Source organism: Tachysurus vachellii, chromosome 19, assembly GCF_030014155.1.
Source record: "Tachysurus vachellii isolate PV-2020 chromosome 19, HZAU_Pvac_v1, whole genome shotgun sequence".
Taxonomy (NCBI): Eukaryota; Metazoa; Chordata; class Actinopteri; order Siluriformes; family Bagridae; genus Tachysurus; species Tachysurus vachellii.
Window position 1 is genome coordinate 16,705,684 of NC_083478.1, and position 26,797 is coordinate 16,732,480.

The 26,797-nt window shown below is 37.3% G+C and overlaps 2 protein-coding genes across 9 annotated transcripts in view; both read left to right on the plus strand.

Moving 5' to 3' along the window:
* si:dkey-151g10.3 (serine/threonine-protein kinase WNK3) overlaps positions 1-6,369 on the plus strand; it is a 45,577-nt gene extending 39,208 nt beyond the window's left edge. For 6 of the 8 annotated variants that reach the window (XM_060894955.1, XM_060894960.1, XM_060894959.1 and 3 more), the window contains 6 exons: positions 127-212; positions 1,993-2,321; positions 2,562-2,770; positions 2,961-3,059; positions 3,314-3,474; positions 4,131-6,369. In XM_060894955.1, coding sequence (XP_060750938.1) covers positions 127-212; positions 1,993-2,321; positions 2,562-2,770; positions 2,961-3,059; positions 3,314-3,474; positions 4,131-4,430 — 1,184 coding nt within the window. In that variant the 3' untranslated portion in view covers positions 4,431-6,369. Of the gene's footprint in view, positions 1-126; positions 213-1,992; positions 2,322-2,561; positions 2,838-2,960; positions 3,060-3,313; positions 3,475-4,130 lie in introns of those variants that run through there. The other 2 variants (XM_060894957.1, XM_060894961.1) reach the window with 2 other exon arrangements.
* A 2,560-nt stretch (positions 6,370-8,929) lies between these two features.
* The window catches only part of erbb3b (erb-b2 receptor tyrosine kinase 3b), a 30,147-nt gene continuing 12,279 nt past the window's right edge, over positions 8,930-26,797 (plus strand). Inside the window, exons 1-10 of the mRNA XM_060893374.1 lie at positions 8,930-9,418; positions 19,542-19,693; positions 19,943-20,123; positions 22,733-22,858; positions 22,953-23,015; positions 23,737-23,855; positions 24,555-24,696; positions 24,985-25,098; positions 25,334-25,457; positions 26,345-26,418. Coding sequence (XP_060749357.1) covers positions 9,352-9,418; positions 19,542-19,693; positions 19,943-20,123; positions 22,733-22,858; positions 22,953-23,015; positions 23,737-23,855; positions 24,555-24,696; positions 24,985-25,098; positions 25,334-25,457; positions 26,345-26,418 — 1,162 coding nt within the window. The 5' untranslated portion in view covers positions 8,930-9,351. The remainder of the gene's footprint in view (positions 9,419-19,541; positions 19,694-19,942; positions 20,124-22,732; positions 22,859-22,952; positions 23,016-23,736; positions 23,856-24,554; positions 24,697-24,984; positions 25,099-25,333; positions 25,458-26,344; positions 26,419-26,797) is intronic.

Below are 26,797 nucleotides of genomic sequence, written 5' to 3' on the forward strand. Positions count from 1 at the left end.
CATAGTGTGTGTTTGTGTGTGTGTGTGAGAGAGAGAGAGAGAGAGAATCTGTTGTTTTCCAGATTTTATGTCATCTGCCTGAGTTCTTATTCTTTTCTATTAATATTCTGTTTCTTTTCTGGGCAGATGAGAATTCTAGCAGTCAGGGAGCAAAAGAGGATAGAGAGACTCCCCCAAATACCAAGCCATGTTTGCACAAAGGACGTTTCCAGGTGCCGCCTCTCTCCTCATTAATTTACACATAACTAATAGCCACAATAATCACATCAAGCCAATTATTTCCATTTTTAATTAGCTTGATGAAAATCTCTTACTGTAAGATACGCTTCTCTGGTAAGCACTTATTTCAGTACACCTACTCTCCATGGCTGACATTCATGAAGTACCTTTATGCTCCTGCACATTACTACTGTATATGGCCAGTGCACTGTCAGTATGACCTTTAAATACGTCTTTTTGCTTTAATCAGAACGATCTAACTTGACATGGCCACCCTGTAGGCTTAACCAAACAGTCCACAGTTTTGACCTATCAACATGACCAATAGTCACTAACCTACCTCGATCATGCTTAGCGTCCTCCTTCAGAAGCTTTTTTGAGGATTACTGGGTTTGACTGCTTCAACTTAGCTAGCTTCCACCTTATTTGCTAGTCTCCACGCTGCCTACAGTTTTTGCCAACTGACATCAAGGAACCAAAGAAGACTCTTCTTCAAGTTTGCCTATGTGGCACAACAAAATTTCAGAGCATGAGTCGGAATCTCTCTGTGAATCAAAGGGAATATTTTTCGATGAAGAGGACTTCAGTCAGTCAGCCTTCATTCCTTCAGCCCAGGTTGTCTGTTCTTAGATGGGTGCTCCCTTAGAGCCAACTTTAAATATCAAAACACATACACACACATGTTTTGTGAAACATGGGTTCCGTTTATCTTGGTCAAGAGCTAAAGGTTCTGTTATTCAGTTCACACAGTGTTTACAACATTTTGCAAAACATTCCAAATACAATAAATCATATTATTGGCCAGATAAAATTTTTTCAGTTTCCCACCACTAGACATCATTTTGCAGATTTTGTATTTGTCTATCACGTATGCTGATTCACAAGAGATGCACCAGCCTAATTTGTGTAAACTATTGTCACAGAAGAGGCTACATACTGAGATTTCAACTAGTCTCCACCATTAAGGAGTAATTGGCCACAATCTCTGCTTGTCATGTTTTTTTTTAGAAATCGGACAGTAGGATATCAATCCCTATTGTGTCATCTCCACTCTGTGTCCAAACTGTCATACCCCCAACCTTCGAACCCAACTGAGATGTAGGTCTCAGATACTGTAAAGGCAAGCCTGCCTTGCAAAAGTATGAGGCTCAATTTTACATGCACAGGACTGAGAGATTTAGAGTGGTCGACTGTTGGCCAAGTCTATAACAACTCAGCAACTGTCTCAGTGACTCTTGAAATCTCTTGCATTATACCATTCTTTGTATTTTGCAAAATGTTACAGACAGCATGTGACTGTGCCCACTCTGTGTTCCCACCTTGTGTTAACTATAGATGTGCCCAAGTAAAGCTTGCAGATCAAGCCCTAAATTATGGATGTCTGGTTCAAATTGTGTTGATCACTTTTTAGGATAAAATTTTCTTGCAGTACAGGAGTCACACTGAAATAAGAGCTTCTGAGGGCTACATAGAGGAGCATATACCATACTAAGATACCTCACTTATGCGATCAGAAATCTGGAGTTGTTCTTGTTACTGCACAAACTAACTCCATTTGATGAAGTGACCAGTTTCATTGGATTTTTAGACCTTTTGTGAGTTTGATGAGTTTTTTTTTATATGTTTAAAAGGATTTTCTTAAGTAAATTGTTCAAAAGCAACTCAAAAGTAGACTCATCCAGGATTAATAGACCATGAACTGCAAAAATGAAATTTTTAGTCTTTCACACGGCAGAAAGTAAGTGGCAGCTTTTTTGTTCTTTTTCCATCCAGGTGATTCCAGTCACCCAGGCTGGGGACCCTTCTCACACAGCTGAGGTAACGCCAAACAATAATGTTCCCAAGACTGTGGGGCGCTTTTCCATCAGGAAGGCAGAGGAGAAAGAGGAGCAGCTCACCGACAGCTCGCCTGTCTCTCCAGACCTAGAGAAAGATAGGAAGAAGACAAAAGTGAAAGACGGCGAAAAGGAAGAAAGGGCATTTCCAGTGGGCTTTCACCATCCAGCTCGTAGCCACACACATTCACCGACAGGAAGCAGTGATGATGAGAGTGAGGTGGAGGACGAGGACCTGAGGAAGGAACTGCAGAAACTAAGAGAAAAGTAAAGCAGAAATTTAAAAATTAAAGCAGGCATTTCTTGTATAGTACATTTGAATCCAAAATGTACCTGCTAGCTGTCATTTTCAAGAATAATCTTAAACTCAATTATGCAGAATACAGAAATAAAAATGAATTCACTTCTGTTGATACTTTTTGATGCACCTGTTTCATGTTTTTGGTTTAATTACAGGTTGGATTTGGTTTGATTTAAATTTTTTGAATGTTTCTCGCTCTTCCTCAGACACATCAAGGAGGTAGTGTCACTACAGGCACAGCAGAAGCAAGAACTACAGGAGCTCTACAGGCAGCTGCGAAGTCTAAAAGATTGCTATCAGCCACCTTCATCCGCTTCATCACTTGCCATTTCTCCCCGCAGGCCCCGCCCCTCCAAACCCAAACTCCGCCCTCGTCCACATTCCCACACTGACAACAACGGAGTCACACACCAAGGTGCTGATCAGCTCCTTTAGAAAGTAAATGGTTCATGAGCAGCACAAGTTTAGAATTCTGGACTTAGGTGAAGAAACTCCTAAGCAATGATTATACAGACTATTTGGGTTTCTTTGTTTTTGTTTAGAGATTTTAGGTGAGGTATATGCCCTGATTAACCTGAAATGTGTATCAATATACCCACTCTCAGGTTCTCTCCAACAATCTAGCAGTTACTCTGGTGAAGAGCCAAACAGACTACACTCTTACTGCAATCCTGAAAAAACAGGTTCTCTGACCTCTAAGACAGGTATGAAATCAACAGAAATCAGCACAACACCAAAAGTTTACTCAGCTCAGTGTTTAGTGGAGGTTGCACAACTGTTCACTTTTATTTGTCAACTAATAATTTACAGAAAAATAGTCAATAGAGTTCTTCATTCTGTCAAAGTGCACCAATTTTATTTACAGTTTAGTTAGCCTCAGCCTCTCTGTGCCAACGCTAGAGCTTAGTAATATCTTAGCAATGCCATAATGACAATATATCTGTCTTCATTCCTTCAGGTTTATCCAATAAAGAGAGCACCTTCACAGACAAACTGCACAAACTTGTAGATGATTGGACAAAGGAGGCCATTGGACCTGCCAACCCCAAACTTTCACTTAATCAGCTCAAACAAATTCAGCAAGCACAGGATTTAGGTGGCTGGAACCAGCTCACAGAGGTACTATGGTACTACTACTATCTACTCAACTGCATTTATATGATGTATAATAATGTCAATGTATAATAGAATGTACTAATTGTTATTCATAGTAGAGATACCATCTGTTATGCATCTCTTTTCTTTTATTTCAATTTCTCAGTTCTGAATTTAAAATATTTACTTAAATATTAGGCTTAGCAGGCCGGGTTCAGAGTTTGCAGTGTTATGTCAGTATTAGGGAAGAATAAAAAAAATACAGACTGGAGAAGCAATCACATGTTATAATATGTAACACAGCAAATGAAGACTTAAACAATGACGAATGAGTGTCATGACCGTGATGTTAACGTTAGCACCTTGGAAAGCATGTTTGTGTTTGAACACACTACAATCCAGTGTAGATCCTGGGAGAGCTTTATGAGCTACATGGCCAGGAATCTTTCAAGTGTCAAAAGTCATGACTGTTAAAGAAATAATCTTCAAAAGAAAAAAAATACTAATCATGCATCTTAGAAACATATTTATTAAACCTTTTACTAACTATTTCCCGAGATGATTGCAGCAGAGAGTGATTGCTGTAGATTGCTGTCATTTTGGATTTTCTGCAATGTTTACATTCCTTTTGTTCATGTCTTGTATTTAAAGCATTAATATTATACTGATATTTTCTTCAGGCTTCACCTGCAGCCTGGTTCCCCACCACTTCCCTTAACCCCAGGAGTGCTCCTGTATCAGCCAGCAACACAGGAGGCCAAGCCCTTCCAGCCTGCACTCAGCCCTCCATCCTGCCTGCATCACAGCAGAGCCTCCACATGCAGAACCAGTCCTTTCAGCCGCTTCAGTATGGCCAGCCTAGCATGCCAGCGTCTAGTCAACCCTCCACTCCTTCCTCTACATCCATGACAGCCCCACCAACCACTATCGCCTCCACCTCCACAACTTCAGTCTACACTTGCTCCTCCACAAACGCGTGATATTTCATCTCTATTAGGAAAACGGTATAAAGATTTCCACTCTGAGAATGTGAAAGCCAAACATGAATTCTAATTCTTCTGGGTGTGCACAGATAGATATATATATATATAAAGGTTTTAAGGACTTTTTTTTTTTAAACAATTCTAATATAAAGGACTATTTGAAATTTTTAAAAGTGCAATTAGTAACCAAGATTTGAATTCATCCTTCTTCTTCGTCTTCTTCTTCTTCTTCGTCTTCATTGTAATATGTGTCTGTAAAGCCGAACGAGATATTTTTGAGACGGATACAAAACAGAAAGTTGCCATTTTCAGAGAATAGAGCACAAAACGTCTTAATAAACAGTGAAAGCAATCGCATGTTCCACAACAGAGCATGAAGACAGTTACCTCAAAGCCATGGCCCTCAGCCATGTGACCAACTTGAACACTGTTTTACGATGTAATGCACAGCATGTTCTTATTTCCTCTATTTTACACCGATTGGTATTTGTATTAATAACGTTTCGTTTAGTTAAGGGATTTTGTTACTAACATGAATAATCTGAGTATTTACAATGTCCAAATTGATTTCAGTCTTGTTCCACAGTGAATCCTGGAGAAGCTCTGCAAATTGTTCAGTTCAATAGAAATGAAAAGCAGCTCTGGTGATAGCAGTATTTCCTTTTTCTCATCAGCAGACTCTTTTCTTCAGGTCCTTTTAGTATAGTTGTGCACGACTTGAGGTTTCAGCTTTCAGCTTCAGCTGAAGCAAAGTTTGTGAGTCTCTGCATCTGCAATGTCTAAGTTATAGCAAGTACTATGAGAAACTAAGATATACCTTATCAGGCTAAATTCTGTTTGCTTTGATTTTTTAGTTTGAGTGATGAAGTGAGTTTAAGAACAGAAGATGTGTACCTGACAGTATATTTCCTTTTCTGAATCTCACTGAATTACGTTCCCCATTGAGATTTTAAGGCCAGCCTTGAACAGTAACTGTTTACATACGTCTCTATTTTTACCCCAATCTCGATATCAGGTGTGCTGGATGTGTCTGTTTAAACACTTTCCCTGGGTTTTACTTTCAAACATACATCATCTGTAGACAGTAAACTGACCTTTCCAGTCAGTCACATTGTTTAAAAATACATTTTTAACATTGGAGAATTATTTGTTTTGAGCACAGTGTAATGTACACTGGATTCAACTAAAAAAAATATTACATATTTTTCAGATGGCAATTTTCATGTAACGATCATAAGGACTGCAGGATGAGACAGAAAAGAAAAGCCAGGAAAAAGACAGAACTATGTTTTGTAATGTTACTACCTGTTGACCTTGTGGATGTTAAATGAACCTAACTGTTGCACAGGACTATGGAGATTTCTGACACAAAAATTAATTTCCAGAAAATCTGTGCCGTTTCTTTGTTTTCTGTCGGACAACCTACATAAATTAATGGTGGTGAGTTTGTGCTGTCGAGTCACTAACATTTTTCTTCTCATGCCATTACTCTTTCTATCCTGAAGTGTTACCAAATTGTAATCTAAAAAAAGCATTATTTTTGTATCTTGAACTGCCTGTAAAAAAAAAAAAAAAAGTAAACTGATGTACCGCTTGGTGTTGCAGTAACTGTGGTTGTGTTATGTTGGGTCACATTGGTTCTCAGCTCTGTTGTTGGAGATCCCCTGCTTCACATATGAGATTTCTACATGTCAGAGTTCACTTTTCATTGCAATTTTATTTATTTGGGAAATTATATCTATCATTTTCATGATCAAATTTACCAGGGGACCCGGATTAATGTATCTGAGCACCAAACGTTAAAGGTTTGTGATCTAGACTAAGACTATACCTGTATTGCAGGTGATTTAGCTACTGTAAAATGAATACTAATGCAGTTGTTGATTTTATTTGTTTTGTAACTGATCAGATTAAACGATGGTGTTAAATCCCAAAATGTGATTGTCTTTCTTATGCGATAAATTAGTGTAGTATAAATATGAAATTCCACCAGCAGAGGGCTGGTGTATCATTTATTCATTTTGCAGATGCCTGTATTCAAAGCAAGCCAAACCTCCAGTTAAAAAAAAAAAATCCAGGGATTAAAAACAGAGATTATTTGTTTATCAAAAACATTATTAGTGAATATGTGATCGCTCACGTGAATCAAATGAATATGTTCAGACCGGGCACGATTCAATAGACGTAATTATAGATGCATAAAGACTATATACAGAAATATATACATGCTACTGTGCATATAGGATAGATGAGGGAGGACTCATCTTATTCCCAGCTGTCAGGATGTCAGTATAAACACCTAAACAAAAACAAGGACAAGCAAAAGAAAGAACCACGGTGATCATTCCATATCCGAAACAAATGTCTTTTGAGAACATATCTCTGTCTCTCTTTTTGTTTATAAGGTTTCAAAGCTCAAAACATGCCATTTGAGCCCAATTTTGTGGAAACAGAACATAACATAATTAGGACTCATTTTTAGTCTCTTGATGTGATTTCAGCCTGTGATTTTTTTCAGCTCTGCATGCTGTGAAATGTACAGTGGTCAGTTTGTTGGTATCAGCCATGTTCTATCCAGGGTTCAGAAGTCAGCTCGGTTTGTGACAATGTGCCCATTGTGACTGACGGGTCTATATGCATTCATCAATGGGGGGATTTAGCAGTTAGACATGGCTTCAACACAATGATGCTCTTCACACTGAACAAGAAAGCCATGCAGAAGCTCTGCAGCAAGCAGCGATTCACTGTACTCTCTATAAGGCGAGCTGCAGATAACCGTTACCCTTCTGTTTACCACTACAACCAGCCCCATCCGTACCTATTCCTATAGAGTTTATAGGCAGGCTTTATACTGGTACCCAATGAAAGCATTTCAGTCTATTTTATGCAAGTCATTGTATGCACAATAATGATAATAATGCATGCTTTCAGGGGCTTTACCAATACCAAAAGACCATTTTTATGAGCCTTATTTACATTATGCACTACCGTTTCTTCAGTGCACACACAAACAGTTTCTAATAACCCTTTGTTCTTCATGGTCAACCAGACATTTGTAATTATTAACACAAAGTTAAAGGAAAGCAATAATAAAACTTTCACAGCCTGAGGGGTATAATGTAAATTCTTGCAGCTTCTGTTTTTTTTTTTTTGTTGTCATTTTTAATCTTTTAAACATATTAACTAGCAATTATCTAGCACTCTAAAACAGTTCTAACTTCTTTTCAGTTCAATGTCAGAACCAATGAACAGGCAATAAGCTAGCAGGGAGACATATGGGTTAAACTGGATTCTATCCAGGTTGATATATATTTGTTTTCCATTGAGGCAACAGGTGAATATGTGCCTTATATCATATGAATGTGTGCATACAGTATACAGTCCATAACACCTGTACACCTGTACATTTGTTCGGTTATCTAATCAGCCAATCAGGTGGCAGCAACGTAATGCATGAAATTATGCAGATACATGTATCTGATGATTTTAACCATGGCTATTAGCCAAGAAACATGGATGAACAGGGATCATAATGTTATTAGTGTGCCACTGAATTTAATGTTTACAAACTAGGCAAAGTCTTCGTATTTTGTTAAGCACAATCCAAAAGTGTATTCAAAAAAAGGACAAAAGATCATACACAATAGGCTGTCAGTACTTCAGAGTGAACAGGTAGAATTCAAAAAGAAGCTATCAAACAACAAATAAAACTAAAGGGTCAAACCACAAGCAAGGCGAATACAATAACATAGCGCATATCATGCAAGTCTAGAACACTCTTAAAAGACAGCAAGACTAATGTGAACGAATGTGTTTTATTAATTCATGAACAGGAACTGCAAATGAAGTGATAACAGAAAGGGGCCATAAAACTTTAACGGTTGTGATGGTAAAATCAATGAGCCTAAAGAACCCTATTAATTAGAAGTCTTTGGTTTTCACTCCAAACTGTTGCTGCAAAGCTGGAACCACACAGTTGTATACGATGCATTTGTATGCTGTAGTATTAGAATATATATATATATATATATATATATATATATATATATATATATATATATATATATATATATATGTTACTAAGAGACACACACTTGTTCCAGTCAGTATGACAATGATCCTGTATCTCATGGTGGAGTAGAAGAACTTAATGTTCAAGCACAAAACCTTGACTTTAACCCCACAACACCTTTGGGATGCTTTGGATTGCTGTCTGTGCACTGAACACTGGTGCATGATCTCATTAATGCTCTTAATTAATGACTGCAATCCCAAGGGGGGGCATGAGTTCACATATGAGTTCAGGTCAGGTGTCCACAAAGATTTGTTTATATAGTGTAGTTTTGTTTTGATTTTGATTTTTACAATTGAATCTAGTATTTAGGACAGTGTATCAGTATCATGCTGTTTGGAACTAGAGCGCGAGCGCCTTTCTGTTGTTGACGTTTAGAGAAGGAGTGGTTACTAAGCGTCATATTCAGTCTGTCTCCGCTCCCAAATTCCACAAACTGTCGCTGTCACAAAACCTTTACGTCGTTTCGCAAACTGGCTCCGAGAGGAGGAAATAATTGTTCGTATTTTCACGTATTTTTTCATGTCCATGCAGCTCGTGCGCTCTCTGTATGGTCGGAAAGGTCGTCTCTGCGCGCGTGGAGCATTTTAAAGCAGGATTAAATCAGATTCGGATTTGTTAGTGGGAGATAAAATCAATTAAACAAACTAGGAAAACCTGTGGATATTATTCTGCGTTGGTGGATTTGTAACTTTACTTTTGGAGCAGCAGTTTTTTTTTTCCGGCTTCTCCATCCAGAAAAAAAAGGCACGTGAAGGAAGGACCAGGGCTGAAGAAGGGCTCGTGGTAGTGAGTGAGTTAGAGAGTGAGTGCGCGCTCCCGCTCTCTGCTCGTTCACGGGACGAGATGCGACTGCAGGTGCTCGCGGTTCTCCTCCTTTCTCTACAAGGAGCTGCTACTCAAACTCAAGAAGGTATGCAGTAACAAAACAATTACATATAAACTTACACAAAAACGTATATATGTGTTTTGTAAATAAAGTCCAATGAGTTTACAGCAGTTTTTTTTATCGAAAAACTATTCAGCTGACCTCAATAAGAGACTTGTTTGAAGGTTCGTTGTTGACTGGATTAGAGCCAATCACCTTCAGTGGTTTTCCTGAAGAGACCAAACAATCATATCTGTTTGGCAGTCCTGGGGATTAAAACTCACAACCATTATGGTTATGATCAGAGATGGTGATGCAAAGTGATGAAACTGCTGATAGAAACTGCTGAAACCCACACATACAAAAACACAAACTCTAGTACAGGGTTTAACGTACTTTTCAATAAACACATCAGCCTATGAGATAAAAAAATAACATATAAGTTATAACTAAACTAAACTTATAACTAAATAAGATATATATATATATATATATATATATATATATATATATATATATATATATATATATATATATATATATATACATATATATATATATATCTCACATAACTAGCTTTATACAGACAGGTCCATAAATATTTAGACATTTACAGTTGTTACTGTAATTTCTATTATTTTGTCTGAACTGAAATTAAATACATTTTTAATAGTTAGTTGGGAGTGGGCATGGTGGCTTAGTGGTTAGCACTAAAATTGTCCGTAGTGTGTGATTGCGTGAGTGAATGAAAGTGTGTGTGTGCCCTGCGATGGGTTGGTACTCCGTCCAGGGTGTATCCTGCCTTGATGCCTGAGTTAGGCACAGGCTCCCCTTGACCCGAGGAAGTTCGGAGTGAGAAAATGAGTGAGTGAGTAGTTAGTTGGAAATCTTTTGCACTCAATGATTGGTATCCATTTACATCGCCATGTACCATTTCATAAACACTAGTCACAAAACAGTCAGCCTATGAGATAAAAAAAGAACTAATTTGACCTCTACATTTATCCATAAAGTGTCAAGGTGATGCTATTAAAATATTAATATTGTGGTTTCTTAGATAAAACTGTTGAAATGATTTCAATCAATCAGGAGATTTTTAGCATCAGGCTTTCCATCAAATCCCTAATGGTGGCTACAGTGATTTTTTTTCCCTCCATACAGCAGACACAAGAGGTTGACTTTAGTGTTATAGAATTTGGATATATAAAAGAAAACAAGCTCCACATCTCAGATTTTGCTTTCGATCTTGAACTTTAACATGTTTTTTTGTTTTTGCTTTTTTTTCTTGCTTCACCTGTTGATTAGCTATGTTAGTGTCATATTATTCCAACCACTGACTCATGGACCAAAGTATCTGCATAACATGTCGTACATACCTTCCTTTAATAAATCTTAAGACAAAACAGGTTTCTCTTTTTCTTTAAGGATTTAAGATAAGAACTCATCAAGTTTTTTTAATATTGCACAATAGATCTGGAGTGATCTGAAACTGATGCAAAGATGCAAAGTCCTTATATGTGAACTTTACAATTCAATTTTTCCATAGGAGTGAAAACTTCCTAGTCTAGCCCCTTTAGGAAACTAATAACATTTGACTAACAAGAGAACCATCCAGGAACAAGTTTTTTTTTAAAAAAAAAAAAAAAAAAACTCCAGATAACAAACTAAAGATCAGATAAAACAATGAAACTCACATTGACTCAAGACTCAAGAGCTTAACTTCCTCTGCTCTATTTATTGACAGAATTAGACTGATACTGTACTTATTTAGGAATCTATTTCAACACCAAGCATGAACTTATCTCATTTTGTTTGAAGACTCATAATATGCGTCAGCGTTGTGAACAGTGTGTTCATTAGCAGAACCGCCCAGGAGTGAGTCATTTCTAGTGGATATATTGACAGCTTTGGAATGATTAACCAGGCCTCTCCTTAAGTGTTCCTCTCCTTTTGCACACAAATCCTTCATTTTTTCTTAAAGAACTTTGCCTCTTAGTATGCTGGACGATATTAATGCATTGTAATCAGTGTTCCTGATTGTGCTAATACGTAACTTATTTTACCAGGGGCTGTAGTGTGTCAGCAGGGTTGTAATCTGGTTCAGTATCAGAGCTAGGTGTATGAATATATTGCCCCATCATAAAACTTTAATTAGATGTCGCACTCAAGATTAAGGCGCTAAAGTTCATTGGGTCTGTTTTATTGTGGTAAGGAGACGTGGACGGTGACAAACATTTCCCATCATTCAGATGTGATGAATCCTCTAGGATGAATGGAGAACCATTACAAACATTATAACACAGGAGTCTAGTTACCTTGGTAGCATACAGTATGCTTGTCGTTAATGGTCTTATAGCGGAATACCAAGTTGGGTTTAGTAATAACAAGCCAGAGTGACTGAACTTGTTTTGGAATCTTAAATAAACTGTAAGTGAAATTTGATGAACGGCAAAACGTCTACAGTTTTGCAGTATTGCAACACAAATCCAGCAGAACTTTATATACGTTCAAAGCTCAGCAGGAGAAATCCTCGTCTTGTTTACATTCAGGGAGTGGGTAGGCAACGTCACTCTCCTCTCCTTTTTGTCTCCGCTTGTAAGTTCCTACTCAAATTTACAGTACATTGACTAGGTAGTTCCAGTTACAGTGATTTTGATAAGAGCTGGCTGAGGTTAATAAATATTCAGGTTTTAAAAGGGTGGATCAGCAGCAGGTGATGCAAGGAACAAAATATTACTGTTCTCTATAATTACACATGCTGTATAAAATAATTTTACCAAATAAACATTAACCATAATAAAAATTTTTATACCACAGCGTGAATTCAAAATTAAATACAACACAATACATTTGTAATACCTACATTTGTTCGAGAACTAGAAACACTATTTACACCACTACAGATCATATGCCAATACTTCACATATATCACATAACTAGCTGTCTAAAGACATCCATATATATATTTGGGTTTCCACTTGTGCAGCTGAAATTAAATAAAGAATATGCACTCAAAGTGACTTTCAGCAATAATGTAAATGTGGTCTTACATACAATCTTTGCTAAACAAGCTGACACAATCGTATATTCAGTTGTCATTTATATAAATCCTGTGCAGAAAATGTCTACATAATGCGTGGAACTCATGATATGACCAGACACTGGGTTTCTTCCACTGGTGATGCTCAGACTGCTACAAGTTTATCTGTCTGGTCTGTCCATAAGCTAGTGTTCTAGACATTTTTTTTGGTTGATTGTTTTTTTTAACCTATTGCTAAACTCTGTATTTACTCTACTGACGTCTTGTCTCGATCGTTGTCTTTGATACAGTTACTCAAACCTCCTCAAGGCTGTTTTTGTGGTTTTTTGAGTTCACTTTTTAAGAATGCCCCAAATGGTTGATTTGGCCACATATATATCTTTTTTTTTTAACTCTTTCTTGGTTGTGTTTTAATATTTCAGCTTAATGAAGGCTTGCTTCCCTGACAGTAACAAGGAACAGATAAAAGGAACAGATTCCTAATGCTAAATGCCACACTTGAAATCAACCCTAGACTTTTTTATCTGTTCACTTGTAAATGAATTCCAGGAATAAGTTCAGTGTATGTCAGAAATAATGGTAAATGCTGTAGAAGTTCAACATAGTGCACATATTTTCCAGTGAAGCAGGTAAAAAAGTTCTTTGTCAGTTTTGTTAGCATAAATAGTTGGCTAGTATTCAGCTGCTGTATAAAACATATACATACACTAACATACACACATATGTATATAATAGTGTATATCCACTCTTGGGCCCTTAAGCAAGGCCCTTACCCCTCTCTGCTTACCATGGGGCCGGGACCTGCACTCTGACCCCAACATCTTAACTTCCTCATTTATTAAACCCACAGAAAAGAAATTAGCATATATATATGATTTTACACAACAGTTGACTAGATAGCAAAAAAAAGCTAGTTTATGTTCTAGCTGCTAAACCCAAACATTTGCACAATAAGGCAAATCTAACAGTAAATTCAATTATTTGTATAGCGCATTTATATAATTATATATAATGTGTAGTGCATTGTAAATATGTCTAGTAGCACACTGTGTGTACTGACTATGTATGAGCACATTGCATATTTTCCATATTTGCACATCTCACCTGGTAATGAGCATTTTGCACATTTTTCACCTGTATGTAAATTGTTCTTAATTTCGGTTTCTTAACTACTGTATGTAAATGGTTCTGCAATTTTTGGAGCTCGCTCCCAAGAATTTCACTCACCATGGCACATGTGCTGTGGTGATGTGACAATAAAGGTGACTTGTTGACTTGTTGACTTGTTTAACAATTCACATGGTCTCAAAGCAGCTTTACATAAGTATAGAAACAGAATTAAAATTGTAAAGTTTACAATTAAGTTACTATTATTCTCAAACAAGTATCCCTAATGATCAAGCCTGAGGTGATGGTGGCAAGAAAGAATTGAGACATTGAGAGGATCCAGACTTAGAAGGGAACCTCATCCTCATTTGGGTGACACTGAACAGTAAATAATGTAAATGTAAATAATATAAATGTAAATAATGTCTTTTCTACAACAGTTTGTAGTTGAGTGAAATTAAGCAACCAAGAGCTCCAGAGTAACTAAAAGGTCACGGTAATTTTTGAGTGCTTCATAGACTTAACACTAATTCCTTCCTGCCGAAGTGTTCAAAGAAACAATTTCGTCTTTCAAAATCCAGAAAGCTGAAAGCTAGGAAGCATAAGGAAATAAAATGGAAACACAAATAAGTCCTTCTTGGAAGCCTCTCAGAAATGCATTGTTTCATCTTCAGAGTGAATCAGCTGAGCTCTCGTTGGAATTATGTGCAGTGTTCAGATGAGCCTGAAGTCAAATTTTGCTCATGCGCATGACTGACACTTGCATTTAAGGCAAAAGAAAACTGTAAGCAAGTAAAAGCACCTGATACTCCACTGTAAAAGATGTCGGAGAAACTGTCTGGTTTTTGTGTCTGTTGGGCTGTGAAAGAGCAGCAAACCCTGGCCATAATTAGAGCTTTAACCACGATGATGAGCCAGGCATACTTCCAAATCAACACTGTAATGGTTAAGAAAACACAAAATCAGTGTTTTGCAATAACCATCTCAGTCTCTATAATTAAACCCTACAGAAAACCTGTTGTCTGAAATGAAGAAGGAAGTCCACATGCACAAACTTAACAATGTAAAGGAGCTTAAAATGCTCTGCATAGAAGTGTGGAACAAGATCCCTCTACAACTGACCCAAAATAACAGGAAGAAACTCTCTCTCTCTCTCTCTCTCTCACTCTCGCTCTCGCTCTCTTTCTCTCTCTCTCCAGGTCAAGTACCACAAAACTGTAAGGATGCCCACTTATTTTGAAACCATTGTTTTGGAGAACAAATAACACTGCGTTAAATCTTTTTGTTAAAAAAAAAAAATACATTCTTCTATCACTTCTTGCATGTGTTATTTTTTTAAGTAGCTTTAGCCAATAAAGGATAACACTTCATTAGATATTAAAGCTAAAACAGTTTGCCTCCGAGTCTTAAAAGTGTCTATGTGGCATTAGGAAGTTAAGAATGACTATAAATTAAACAGATGTATGAACAATACCTGTGTAAATATTGCTTGTTAGCTAAGTGCACCAGTTTATAAACCTCTTCATGCCCCGAATCAAAGGTGAACACTGTACATGTGCAACAGGTACCCAAGGAATGGATCTAAGAAGGACTTGACCTGGTTCCCTCTTGTATACGAAGTACTAGAGTTACCTCCTAGCAGTGAATTAAAAACATGTTTAAAGTAAAAAAAAATGTAAAGGAGTGTAATTATCTCTTGTTTACTTAGAACAATAGGCAGAAAACATCAGTTGAAGTCCTGAGTACTGATTATCATGTCGTGACACGGAAGAAAATGTTGCTTTCAGATTCCTTACATTCAGACTAGATTCCTGCATCGGGCCACGTTCCAATAATAGCTCCCCCGCAGAGTGATTCATGAGCCAGTGAATTATGGGCGTTGCAGACTTCAAGGCTTGGTAAGTGAAATATTAGAGTAGCCGCTGCTATATGCAGGGATTGGAAGAAAGGCTGTAGTGTTGACGTTGAGTAGTGGGAGCATGGAGAGAGTGGACACTCATAGATAGTCCCTATCTCTTCCTGTCGCCCGGCCCTCCTCCCTCTGTTGATAGACTGCTCTGCTCACACTCGCCCTATTGTGCGCCTTCTATGATCTCAGCAGTGCTAATGCGGACACAGACACATGCACATGCATTCACACACACACACACACAGTACACATTTATAGCTTTGTGACAATCCTGAGCTTTGTTTATTAAGAATGTCTGTCTGAGGAAGACGACAGCCTCCGTCCTCCACTTTACCCCTTCAGACTGCCACATCACACCCTCGGATGTGTTTACAGGAAACACATATTTCATGGTCAGTTTTAATGTTCAAAATAACTTATTATTCAGTATCTCTGACATACAAAACTCTCTGATTGTGAAATAATAAGGCCAGCTGTTAAATTCCATAAAAGGTGTATCAATAAAGGGGTTAATAATAGACTCGAGAAAGATCCTTGGCTCTGAAGGATGCACAAAATTCGCGGATGGGTTTCATCCTGGTTCTGGTTATTATACATCAAATGGGGCAGGGACACAGCTTACACTGTAGGACTGCATGATATGGTGATACAATAATAATAGACACCTCATCCACTGGTTAGTAATAGATACTTTTTCTGCGATATCCTGTTTTGTTTTGGGTTTTTTTTAAACCTTTTAATTTTTTTAATAATTCTAAAGTGAATGGAAGCAGAAACATTTTAAAATAATAAAAAGAATTAAACATTAAAATATTCAGATTGTCATTTTTTAGCAAATATTAATGCTTCTTAAATATAAAAAAAAATTACATATACATACGGTACACAAACAGCTCATGTTTATTTTTTATTTTTTTTATTTATTTATTTTTCATGATCCATATTGCGTTATTGTGATAATTATAATTTTATTCCTCTGAGATTTTTATCACCCACCGCTATCACAGAGATTAGTTATGAATAAATAAAGACTTCATAAAACTGCTCTGCCAAACTATATGATTTGCATAAACGTTTAGTGATTAATGTTCCAGTAACCAGGTTTAGTGTCCTTCCCTCAGTACAAGGAAATTCTCTTGTGTTGTAAACAGACATATATGACAGGTGCATTTGATAGAGATTAAGCTGGATGATTTGTGCTTTGTTAATCTAATCTAATTTAATTTAGTCTAAAAAGTAGAGTGCGTACATACAAACAACCATCAGGTGGTATTTGTAGCCAATCAGCAATATATGATGTCATGAGTCAAGTACAATGGTTAGTGATAACTGAAAAGTTAAATATTGTTATTTTATGGGTAAGTATAAATCTTGCCCTTTCTATAATATCTCTATTTGTGAATAGTTCAGCCTGAGCAAATACTTTATAGCCGTATGCAATATACTGCAAAATAGATCTAATGTAATGTGTTTTTTTTTTCTTCAATATTGTAGACCAGTAAAGAAGGAAGCATTCTTCTTTGCAGCTTCCTACCGTGTTTCACTCCTGTGCACTTATCTTCTGGTTCCTCGCTTCCTCGCTAATAAGCTCAGGACTGCCACATAGCTATTAATGTGCTAACGTGTGCTGCTAATGAGGTGTGTGTTTCTGTGCTGTTCGTTTGTAATGCCACATGGCACATCGATAGCATGATACATAGTCATTAACACACAGTGCACGCTTGCAAAGGCCCGTGTCAGACACCAACGCACTGTGGCACTCGCAAGAATTACGGTCGCTCGGCTAAACCGTCTTTAAGCCGTTTAATGTTCTGGTGAGATGCAGAGAAAGAGAGAGATGGAGGGAAAGTGCGAGTGACAGTGTGTCTGCTTGTATAGTTCTTTGGTGTCTCAGTTTAGAGGGTGGTAAATTAGCACTAATTCCACCCTCAAGCCAGTGACCCTGCTGTGCTTCCATGACAGATTAATGCCGTTTCTCGCCCTCCCTTTTCAGTCGAATTTGTGGCACAGAGCACATTACAAGCCCTTGTACTACCAGCATTAGCCTGTAGCGTTCCTGTGACCTCGTTCACCTTTGACCTCTCCTTCACCATGCGTCCGACCTTGTGTCTGAGTGTGTGCATGGATGTGCGTGCGGAGGCTTTGTGCAGCCTCTGTGTTCAAGTTGTCGGCTCTTTCATGGTGCTGTTTCAGTAGAGGGGTTTACAATTGGCCCTGTATTTCTGTTGAACATGCTGCAGATTTCTTATTTAGAAATCTCTGTACTGCTTTCTATATAAAGGTATATATAAGTTAAAATCATATAAGGGTTTGGGGAGGGCTGAAATGATCACAATGTTGTGTAATTGAAATCATAATTATAGTAATAAGTGCTCAATTAATTCATAAAAAAAAAAAGTGACTGACCTGCTGTTAAAGGAAAACAATCAATAAAGTGGTGCGATGATACTCAAAGATGAGGGCTATTAATTCTACAAAGGTGATTTTTTTTTCTATAATGACACCTTGATATTTTTTAATTATGAAAGAATAAAATATATCTGTTTTATCTGTGGGGGCACGGTGGCTTAGTGGTTAGCACGTCACACCTCCAGGGTCGGGGTTCGATTCCCGCCTCCGCCTTGTGTGTGTGGAGTTTGCATGTTCTCCCCGTGCCTCGGGGGTTTCCTCCGGGTACTCCGGTTTCCTCCGCCGGTCCAAAGACATGCATGGTAGGTTGATTGGCATCTCTGGAAAATTGTCCGTAGTGTGTGATTGCGTGAGTGAATGAGAGTGTGTGTGTGTCCTGCGATGGGTTGGCACTCCGTCCAGGGTGTATCCTGCCTTGATGCGCGATGACGCCTGAGATAGGCACAGGCTCCCCGTGACCCGAGGTAGTTCAGATAAGTGGTAGAAAATGAGTGAGTGAGTGAGAGTGTTTTATCTGTAAAAAGTTAATTAGTTCCTGTTATCACGTTATAGCGGCTTTATAATCAGTCTTTCTTATATATTCTCTTGACGGTAATAAGACAACAAAAATATCTTGTTTTTCCTCTGACTGTTACAAAGCATTACATTTCCAGCATTTGGCAGACGTCTTTATCCAGAGTGACTTACATTATCTCATTTATTTTAATGCATCTGAGAAATTGAGGGTTAAGGACCTTGCTCAGGGGCCCAACAGTGGCAGCTTGGTGGACCTGGGATCAAACTCACAACCTTCTGATTGGTAGCCCAACACTTTAACCACTAGGCTACCACATGCCAGCATTGACACTGGAGACATAAGAACAAGCACATTAATATGAACACCTGATTTACTACTGTCAGCTGTTGTAAGAACTTAATCAACACTTTCTGATCAATCCTTATCAGATTCTTGGTAACATGAGCTATGTTTTTGTCTTATAAACTTTAAAAAAAAAAAAGATTTGTCCATTGACACCTCATCCATTGGTTCAGGTACTAACTTCTACTTTATAGATGTTGCACATTCAGTCATCCTATTGGCTTTCAAAGGAATAACTGCAGTGTAGTTAAGATAAATGATTAAGATTTAAGATTAAAAACTCTAAAAGACAAAATAAAACAGATTTGTCCTCTTTCACTGTGCGTTACTTATGTTATAATAAGTAACACACACTTGTTGCACAAACATTGATAAATACAAATTTGGCTAGCTAACCTACAACAACACATTATTTAACATTTATTGTCTTTTTTATAGTGAAATGACCTGTGTGTGTGTGTGTGTGTGTGTGTGTGTGTGTGTGTGTGTGTGTGTGTGTGTGTGTGTGTGTGTGTGTGTGTGTGTGTGAAAATCATTTCTCAGATGTCCACGACTTTTTCATGTAACTATAAAGCCATTAAAATAAGCAATATGTCCTTCATTAAGAAATTAACATTGTAATTGTTGCTGTGGTATAAGTGTAATAACACACTCCAAACCATTCTGTAGATTGATTCTAATCCACACCAGCAGTGGGGCAGGTAATTAGTTGGTGGCTTGCACCACATGCCAGATCACACCCCACTGGTGTGCATTAACAACACAGACTTCACGTGTTATCTGTTATTCCTTAATTATTGTGCAGGGCAAAATAATATAAATCCATTTTTTCCCTCTTTGACAGTTTGCCCAGGGACCAAGAATGGTTTGAGTTTTACTGAAAGCCCTGTGCAGCACTACAATAACTTGAAGGAACGCTACAGTGGCTGTGAGATCATCATTGGCAACCTGGAAATCACCCTGATGGAGCGTGACTACAACTTCTCCTTCCTTGGAGTAAGAGCTAGTATTTTGCATGTACATCATTTACCAATAGCTAGGATATTAGACTGCATTGATTGCAGAGATTGATGTTTAGCATCAGCTAAATCTTTCATGGTTGCAAGATTAACTACCATAACCACACAGCTCATATTTACCTTCAGGCAAAACAGTGAGTAATGTTTAATAGAATCTTGGTTTTAATAGCTGCTGCATTCCAGTGTGTTCATCACGCCTGTTTTGTTGTCTTGCCTCTGCCTGCAGACTGTTCGAGAAGTGACGGGCTACGTCCTCATCGCTACAAACCAGTTTCACCGCCTTCCTTTGGAGCAGCTGCGAGTGATCCGTGGCAGCACGCTGTATGAAAATAAATGGGCCCTCTCTGTCTTCCTCAACTTTGATGGCCAGTACGGACTGGTGGACTTGGGCTTCACTCATCTCACAGGTTAGGGCAGCTGAGAAGGAACAAAGGATTAGAAAGAAGGGCCATGTCAGGCATCACTAATGTCAACAAATTACATGTTGAGTGAGAGCCTAGTCCGTATGGAAAAAAAACTATTAAAATATTTAAATAAACAGGAATTTTTAGGATTTTAAAATATATAAAACTAAGAAAGAAAATGTTCAGTATGTTGAATATTTAAGATTGTGCACTATTTCTAGGTCCCTATTTAAATGTAAACAAATTTGTGAAATTCTACACGTTACCTGCATTGTATAAAAGCTCAGACTGTCCTCACACACACTTCTGTTAAAGTGTGTGTTCAGACAGAATTTTGAGGAATTTCACCTAAAAATGGATCATAACGTTTTGCACAAACTTGTAGAGGCATGCCAGCTTGAGTGCACACTGTCATTAAGCAAAGAGAGTACAAAAAAATAAAAATAAATAAATAATATACATTTTATAACAATAAAAAATTGCTGTAATATTAATCATGGTATTAAATTGAAAGTAGAAGCTTTTTTTTTCTTTTTGGACTCCTCTGCATATATAATGAAAAATTAAAAGCAACATACACAGGCACAAGTAGATAATGTTAAGATTTCTGTCATTTTAAAAAGACATGACATGAGAGCAGCACCGTGGGAAGATTGTGGATTCTAGAAATATAGCATTGCAGAGTTGTGAGGATGCTCTGGGTGTGTGTATAGATCTGTGTGTACATTTATGTTGGCGTTAGTATTTTAAAGCACACCATTCTTACAGAGCTCTTAAGGCTTATTGCGTGTTCAGACTAGCCAGGACAACAGCGTGGTGAAAAGATGTTAGTCTAGGATTTTAAAACAACCATGGCTTTTGAATTCTAGCCATTTCCAAAAAGTCTATGAAAATCAAGCTGATCATCTCACTCCAAACCGGGTTGCTGCAAATCCCCTAAATACCATTTTGGGAATTTTTTTTAATCATTGTTACAGAAGAAAGTTATGCTTTGTACTAGACAAATTGCAAATTATACATCAGGCCATGGCATGTCATATCCTCTCATTTTCACTAGAGGTTTCCTTTCATGGTTCATAGATTTTAAATTAATTTCTAAAAAAAGGCTGTAAAAACACACACCTACTACTATACTGAAAAGCAGAAGAGTGTTTGTGAACCGTATAAACTTTTAATGATCTCATAGAATGAATTTCCTGAAGCAAGGGTTCTGTGTTGAACTGTGCTATTTAACAAATCACCTTTTAGCAGCAATAATATATAATATATTGATATACACTATATGATATACAGTTATCTGTGCCTGACATCCTGTTGGAGGGATTTTTCTCACCTCCATTCTTTTAATTGATTTAATTGAGCGTGTAACATCGTCTTGTTGAAACCCAATTTTGGTGCCTCATTTGAGCTTTCAAACCCTCCTAAGAAATCCTTGATTACTTATCATTTGTGATTCCTTCTAGTGAATACAAGTGGCCTAGAGTCAGAGTAAGAACAACTGCTCTATATCATGCTTGACAGTAGGATAAGGTTTTGTTTTTGGTTGGCTGGGCTGGCTCTTTGCCAAATTTGGGCTTTCTGATGTACCCAAAGAGACCAGTTTTGGACTTATCTTTCCAGAGAACAGACTTTCTCCTGTTTGACGTCTCTGGAAAACAACAAACAGGCAACTGTGTTCAGGCTTCTTCATGTCTTTGCAAGACATGCAATTTCTGTTCTGAAGGATTCTTCTTATTCTTGATCTACACTCTATGGCCAAAAGTATGTGGACACCTGATCGTAACACTTATATGAGGGACTTCCCTAAACTTCTGCCAAATTTATAAACACATAAATGTCTAGAACGTCTTTTAATTCACTGGAACTAAAGGCCCCAACCCTGTGCACAAAAAGTGAGGTCCAGAAAGATATGGTTAACTACAGTAAGGTTGGTGTGAAAGACCTTTAGCAGCCTGCACAGTTCCCAGGTACTACATTCTTAATGGTACTGGAATTCAGACCAAGCATTCGGACCAAGCATTCAGACAAAGCATTTTTTCAAAATGAATGCCTGTGGTTTTGGAATTCTAAGGTATCCACTAAGTGTATGCACAGTTTATCCAGAGGAAGTTTGTAGACGTTATAATTCTCCTCGTGGTCCTAGATGAAATTTTTGAAGAGTTTCTTTCCAGGGTTACTATGATTTTGAATGCCTTCCACTTGTATACTGTTCGTCTAATGGTGGATTTATGGCGGCTAAAGGTTTTTATAAATGCTTTTATAAGCTTGTAACCAGATTGATGAACATCCACTTTTTTTTTTACCTCAGCTCATCTTAGATTTCCTAAGTACGAGGCATGATGCCAGACTTGCAGGATGTGTAACTGAGCTGTTTTCTTGCAATTAGTTATATTTGATCCTGAACATATCTGTGGAGTTCTTCAATTTCTTAAAAAGACAAATTGTTATGTGTTATATTTGTACTAGAATTACTATAGTACTAATAGGCCAGGGTCTGTTAGAGATGACTTATGAAAAAGTACGTTTTCCATTGTTCTCTTACTTTCTTGCTTTCATATTTGAGGTCTCTTGATGACCAGAATAACCGCTGTGTGTTTGTGTGTTTACTACAGAGATCCTGGTTGGAGGAGTGCAGATTGTTAATAATAAATACCTGAGCTATGCTCCCTGGATCAACTGGCAGGACATAGTGAGAGACAGCAGTGCTCTCATCGAAATCAGTGACAATGGTCAAAAAGGTGGGTGTGTCTAAGAATGACGCCATCGGGGTTGTTGTTCTTCTGTTCTAATGTTTGTCCACACATATTAAGGCTTTGTGCTTTTTGTCCACAGCATCATGTCATCCTGATTGTGGTGGTTACTGCTGGGGTCCAAGTAAGGATCAGTGCCAGATCTGTGAGTAGATTAGCTGTTAAACCATCACAACTCTAAATATGCATGTATATAATGACCTAAATATAGTAAACAGAGTTCATACTACTATGATTTCTGCAGACAACAGCTACCGTATTATACTGTGACCTGCAGTTTCTTATGCACTCTTAAATGAGATCTAGCCAAAATATGAAACTGAAATTTATCACAAGTTTATGCTAGCATGAAAAAATTAGCTTAAAGTCTGTACTAGATAACAAGATAATCTCAAGATCCTTCTAAATCAATTTTTATAAAAGCGTTTAGTTTTGCTGATACGTAAATGCAAATAATATTATGGCCTAACTACAAGTTTTTATTTGCTTAACTGAAATTCATTAGATAAATCCAAGCTAGCACGCTACTGTACAGTAGTTAGCTAACATAGCTAGTTAGCTTAGCTAAAGACCCTTTACCATGAGAGTTTTGATGAAAACAAAGTCAAACATTTTAGATGCAAATACTTATGTATGACTGATCTTGTTATAACATTTATGCAAGGAATGCTATACATCTTAGCATTTTGTTAAATTAGAATTTCTTAGGATATGTTTAGCATAGCATTGACCAGTGAATGACCAAATAAAATAATATTTAACACACATCAATATTAAAGGCTCAATAAGACACTGTAATGCTCATGATGGATTTGTATCACTGACACCTACAGAACCCCCTAACCTCTTCTGTTCTGTTTTATCAGTGACTAAGACCGTGTGTGCGCCGCAGTGTCACGGCCGCTGTTTCGGTCCCAGTCCTCAGCACTGTTGCAACACTGAATGCGCAGGAGGCTGTACAGGGCCTAAGGAAACTGACTGCTTTGTAAGTGTCACCTTATCAGACTTTTTTCTTAGAGCTTCTGTATAAGACAGTGTTAAACTACTGAGTTACGTTTCATAACGACATATTTTGATGCCAGATTGACTAAACCAGTCTGATAGTTAGAAACTGTTTGATATGCCTAAAGATAGTTTGAAAGAAAGAAAGAAAGAAAGAAAGAAAGAAAGAAAGAAAGAAAGAAAGACAACGATGAGAAATTGAGTGATACAAGTAGACAGTCACATGGAGTGACAAGGGGATTGAAAAATAAAATAATAAAGTGAGAGTCTCTGTTACAGCTACAATAGACAGAGATAGATGAAGACTTTGAGCCTTCCTCATGCATCATGACATTCCAAACCAGGCACTGAACATTCCGTCAATATAAATCTATGGAAGTTTTTGGAATATTTGAACCATCCATTACAGGAAAACCATAGGTCTGATCAGTTAGAGTAAAGAAAGCATGATCAGCCTGAACAAAATGAAGGACTGTGCTGAGTTTAATGGAAGGAACTATAACAGTCAGAATTTATCAATGGCAGTCAATAGGATTTTTGGCCAGTTTGAGCTTCCATAATGGAAAAACCTTAATAAGTTAGAAAGTCAGAGCATACTAAGCCAAAACAATAAACCTTTTAAATGTGGAAAATACTATAACCACAGAATGGCCTGAATTGACATGTAGATTCTTTGCTATAGGCATGCCAGCATGTGAGCCATTTGGGAGCATGTGTGCCTCACTGTCCACAGTCACACATCTACAACAAACATACTTTCCAGCTGGAACCCAATCCAGATGCCATGTACCAGTACGGTTCAATCTGTTTGCCCAAATGCCCTGGTGAGTACAGGGGATTAAAGGAACATCCCTAAAACTAGTGTTTTCTTTTATTGTGTCCTGAAATTCTTTACATATTTAGTCTGTTAATTACATAATTACTGTTAGTTACACTGCTGTAGAATGATAATAACTAAATAATAATAAAATTTTAATTCAGATTGAGCTCAGTCGGTTTGATTATTTAGTTGCAAGTACTGCCAGTCACCTCAGTCTCTCTCTCCCTCTCTCTCTCTCTCTCTCTCTCACACACACACACACACACACACACACACACACACACACACACAGATCACTTTGTAGTGGATGGCAGTGCGTGTGTAAGTGCCTGTCCTCCTGATAAAATGGAAGTCGAGAAGAATGGCACGAAGCACTGTGAGCCATGCAATGGACTCTGCCCAAAAGGTGAAACACACTTTACACACAGTTACATATAAGATATAAGTGCAGCTGTTGAGAGATATTCTTTAGCAGGTGAATGTCATGTAACGTATTAAAAATGATAAACACTTTCCATGTAGAACAACGGTTCACTGTGCACTGAAAATGTCTAATTTAAGTTTCTTTCCTTCCTCCCTTCCTTCCTTTCTCTCTCTCTCTCTCTCTCTCTCTCTCTCTCTCTCTCTCTCTCTCTCTCTAGTGTGTGAGGGCACAGATCCCAGTAAGAGCAACAGACAGACAGTAGACTCCAGTAACATTGACAGTTTCATCAACTGCACTAAGATCCAGGGCAGCCTACATTTTCTTGTCATGGGTATTAATGGGTGAGCCTCTCTTATTCTGTTTTTTATTTAAAAAGAGTTTTAAATGATACAATTCTATCTAATTTTTGTTGGTAGAACTGAGTACACATTCTAAATATTGTATATCATGACATATACATACACGCACACTGTAGATACCTGGAACTGAATAGCGGTGAGACATGTTAGACCAGAATAGAGGTTATGTTTAAGATAGATTTGATTCTGTTTGTTTTTTTAACCGTATTTATGACATTATGGTTATAGATAGATAGATAGATAGATAGATAGATAGATAGATAGATAAAATATATAAAAATGAAGTGGGTACGATAGATACAGGTACAAATCAATGCAACATATATTCAAAAATGTTCATATTCAAAATGTTAATTTACAAATACACAAAATTTACCAGTATATAAAATGTATATGCAGATTATGTATGAATTGTAATGGAATTAATACCTTAAATTCACCGTCAGACATTAATCTGAACAGCTTTAATCTTCCAAATAGCTGAAAATAAACCTAAACTTAAGTCAGTAATTCTGTATGGAATTCATTTCAGCATGAAAGCTGAAATAAAGTGCTTACATTCAGTAAGAAACCCAAGAAGCTGTAATTTGAGATAGTGATTGAACGCATAACAGGCAGTACAAGTGGTATTGCAGCATAAAATATAAGAGTTTTATAAGAGTAGTGTAGCTGGTTGATAAGAGGAAGAAGGTGGGCACATGGAAGAACTGGGGACATTTCCATTATCTATATCTATAGAAGATGGGATTTTCTAGAATAGCGTGAGTGGAATACATGATGTGTTAACACTTTCTTTAAAATCCGTTACAAAATACTTAAAGCAGCAGATTACATTAAACGTCACTCATTAACGTGTATATCTTTTTTAGGGATGTCTATAATAAGATACCTCCTCTAGACCCAGAGAAACTCAGAGTCTTCAGCACTGTACGAGAAATAACAGGTAATAATGCTACAATATTAACGCTTCAATACTATAATCACTTTGTAATTGTGTTATGCTACTACGTTATGCTGTATAGAATGAGCCGAAGAAGCAGCATAACAAAGTGCAATTGCTTTATTACTGTCTGTTTATATTGTGTCAATACATTTCTCTATAATTATATATTTGTTAAGGGAAAAGATGTCATTTTAGTATCTAAATTTACTGAACTGCAACAGACGTGACAGCAAGAATCAGACCTACAGTAATAATAAAATATGTAATTATATATATTATATAATATATAATATATCTGCTGCTATAAAAATATATAAAATGTCTATATATTTTATACATATATATTTATATACCGTTCAGCTAGTTACTATTTTTAGGT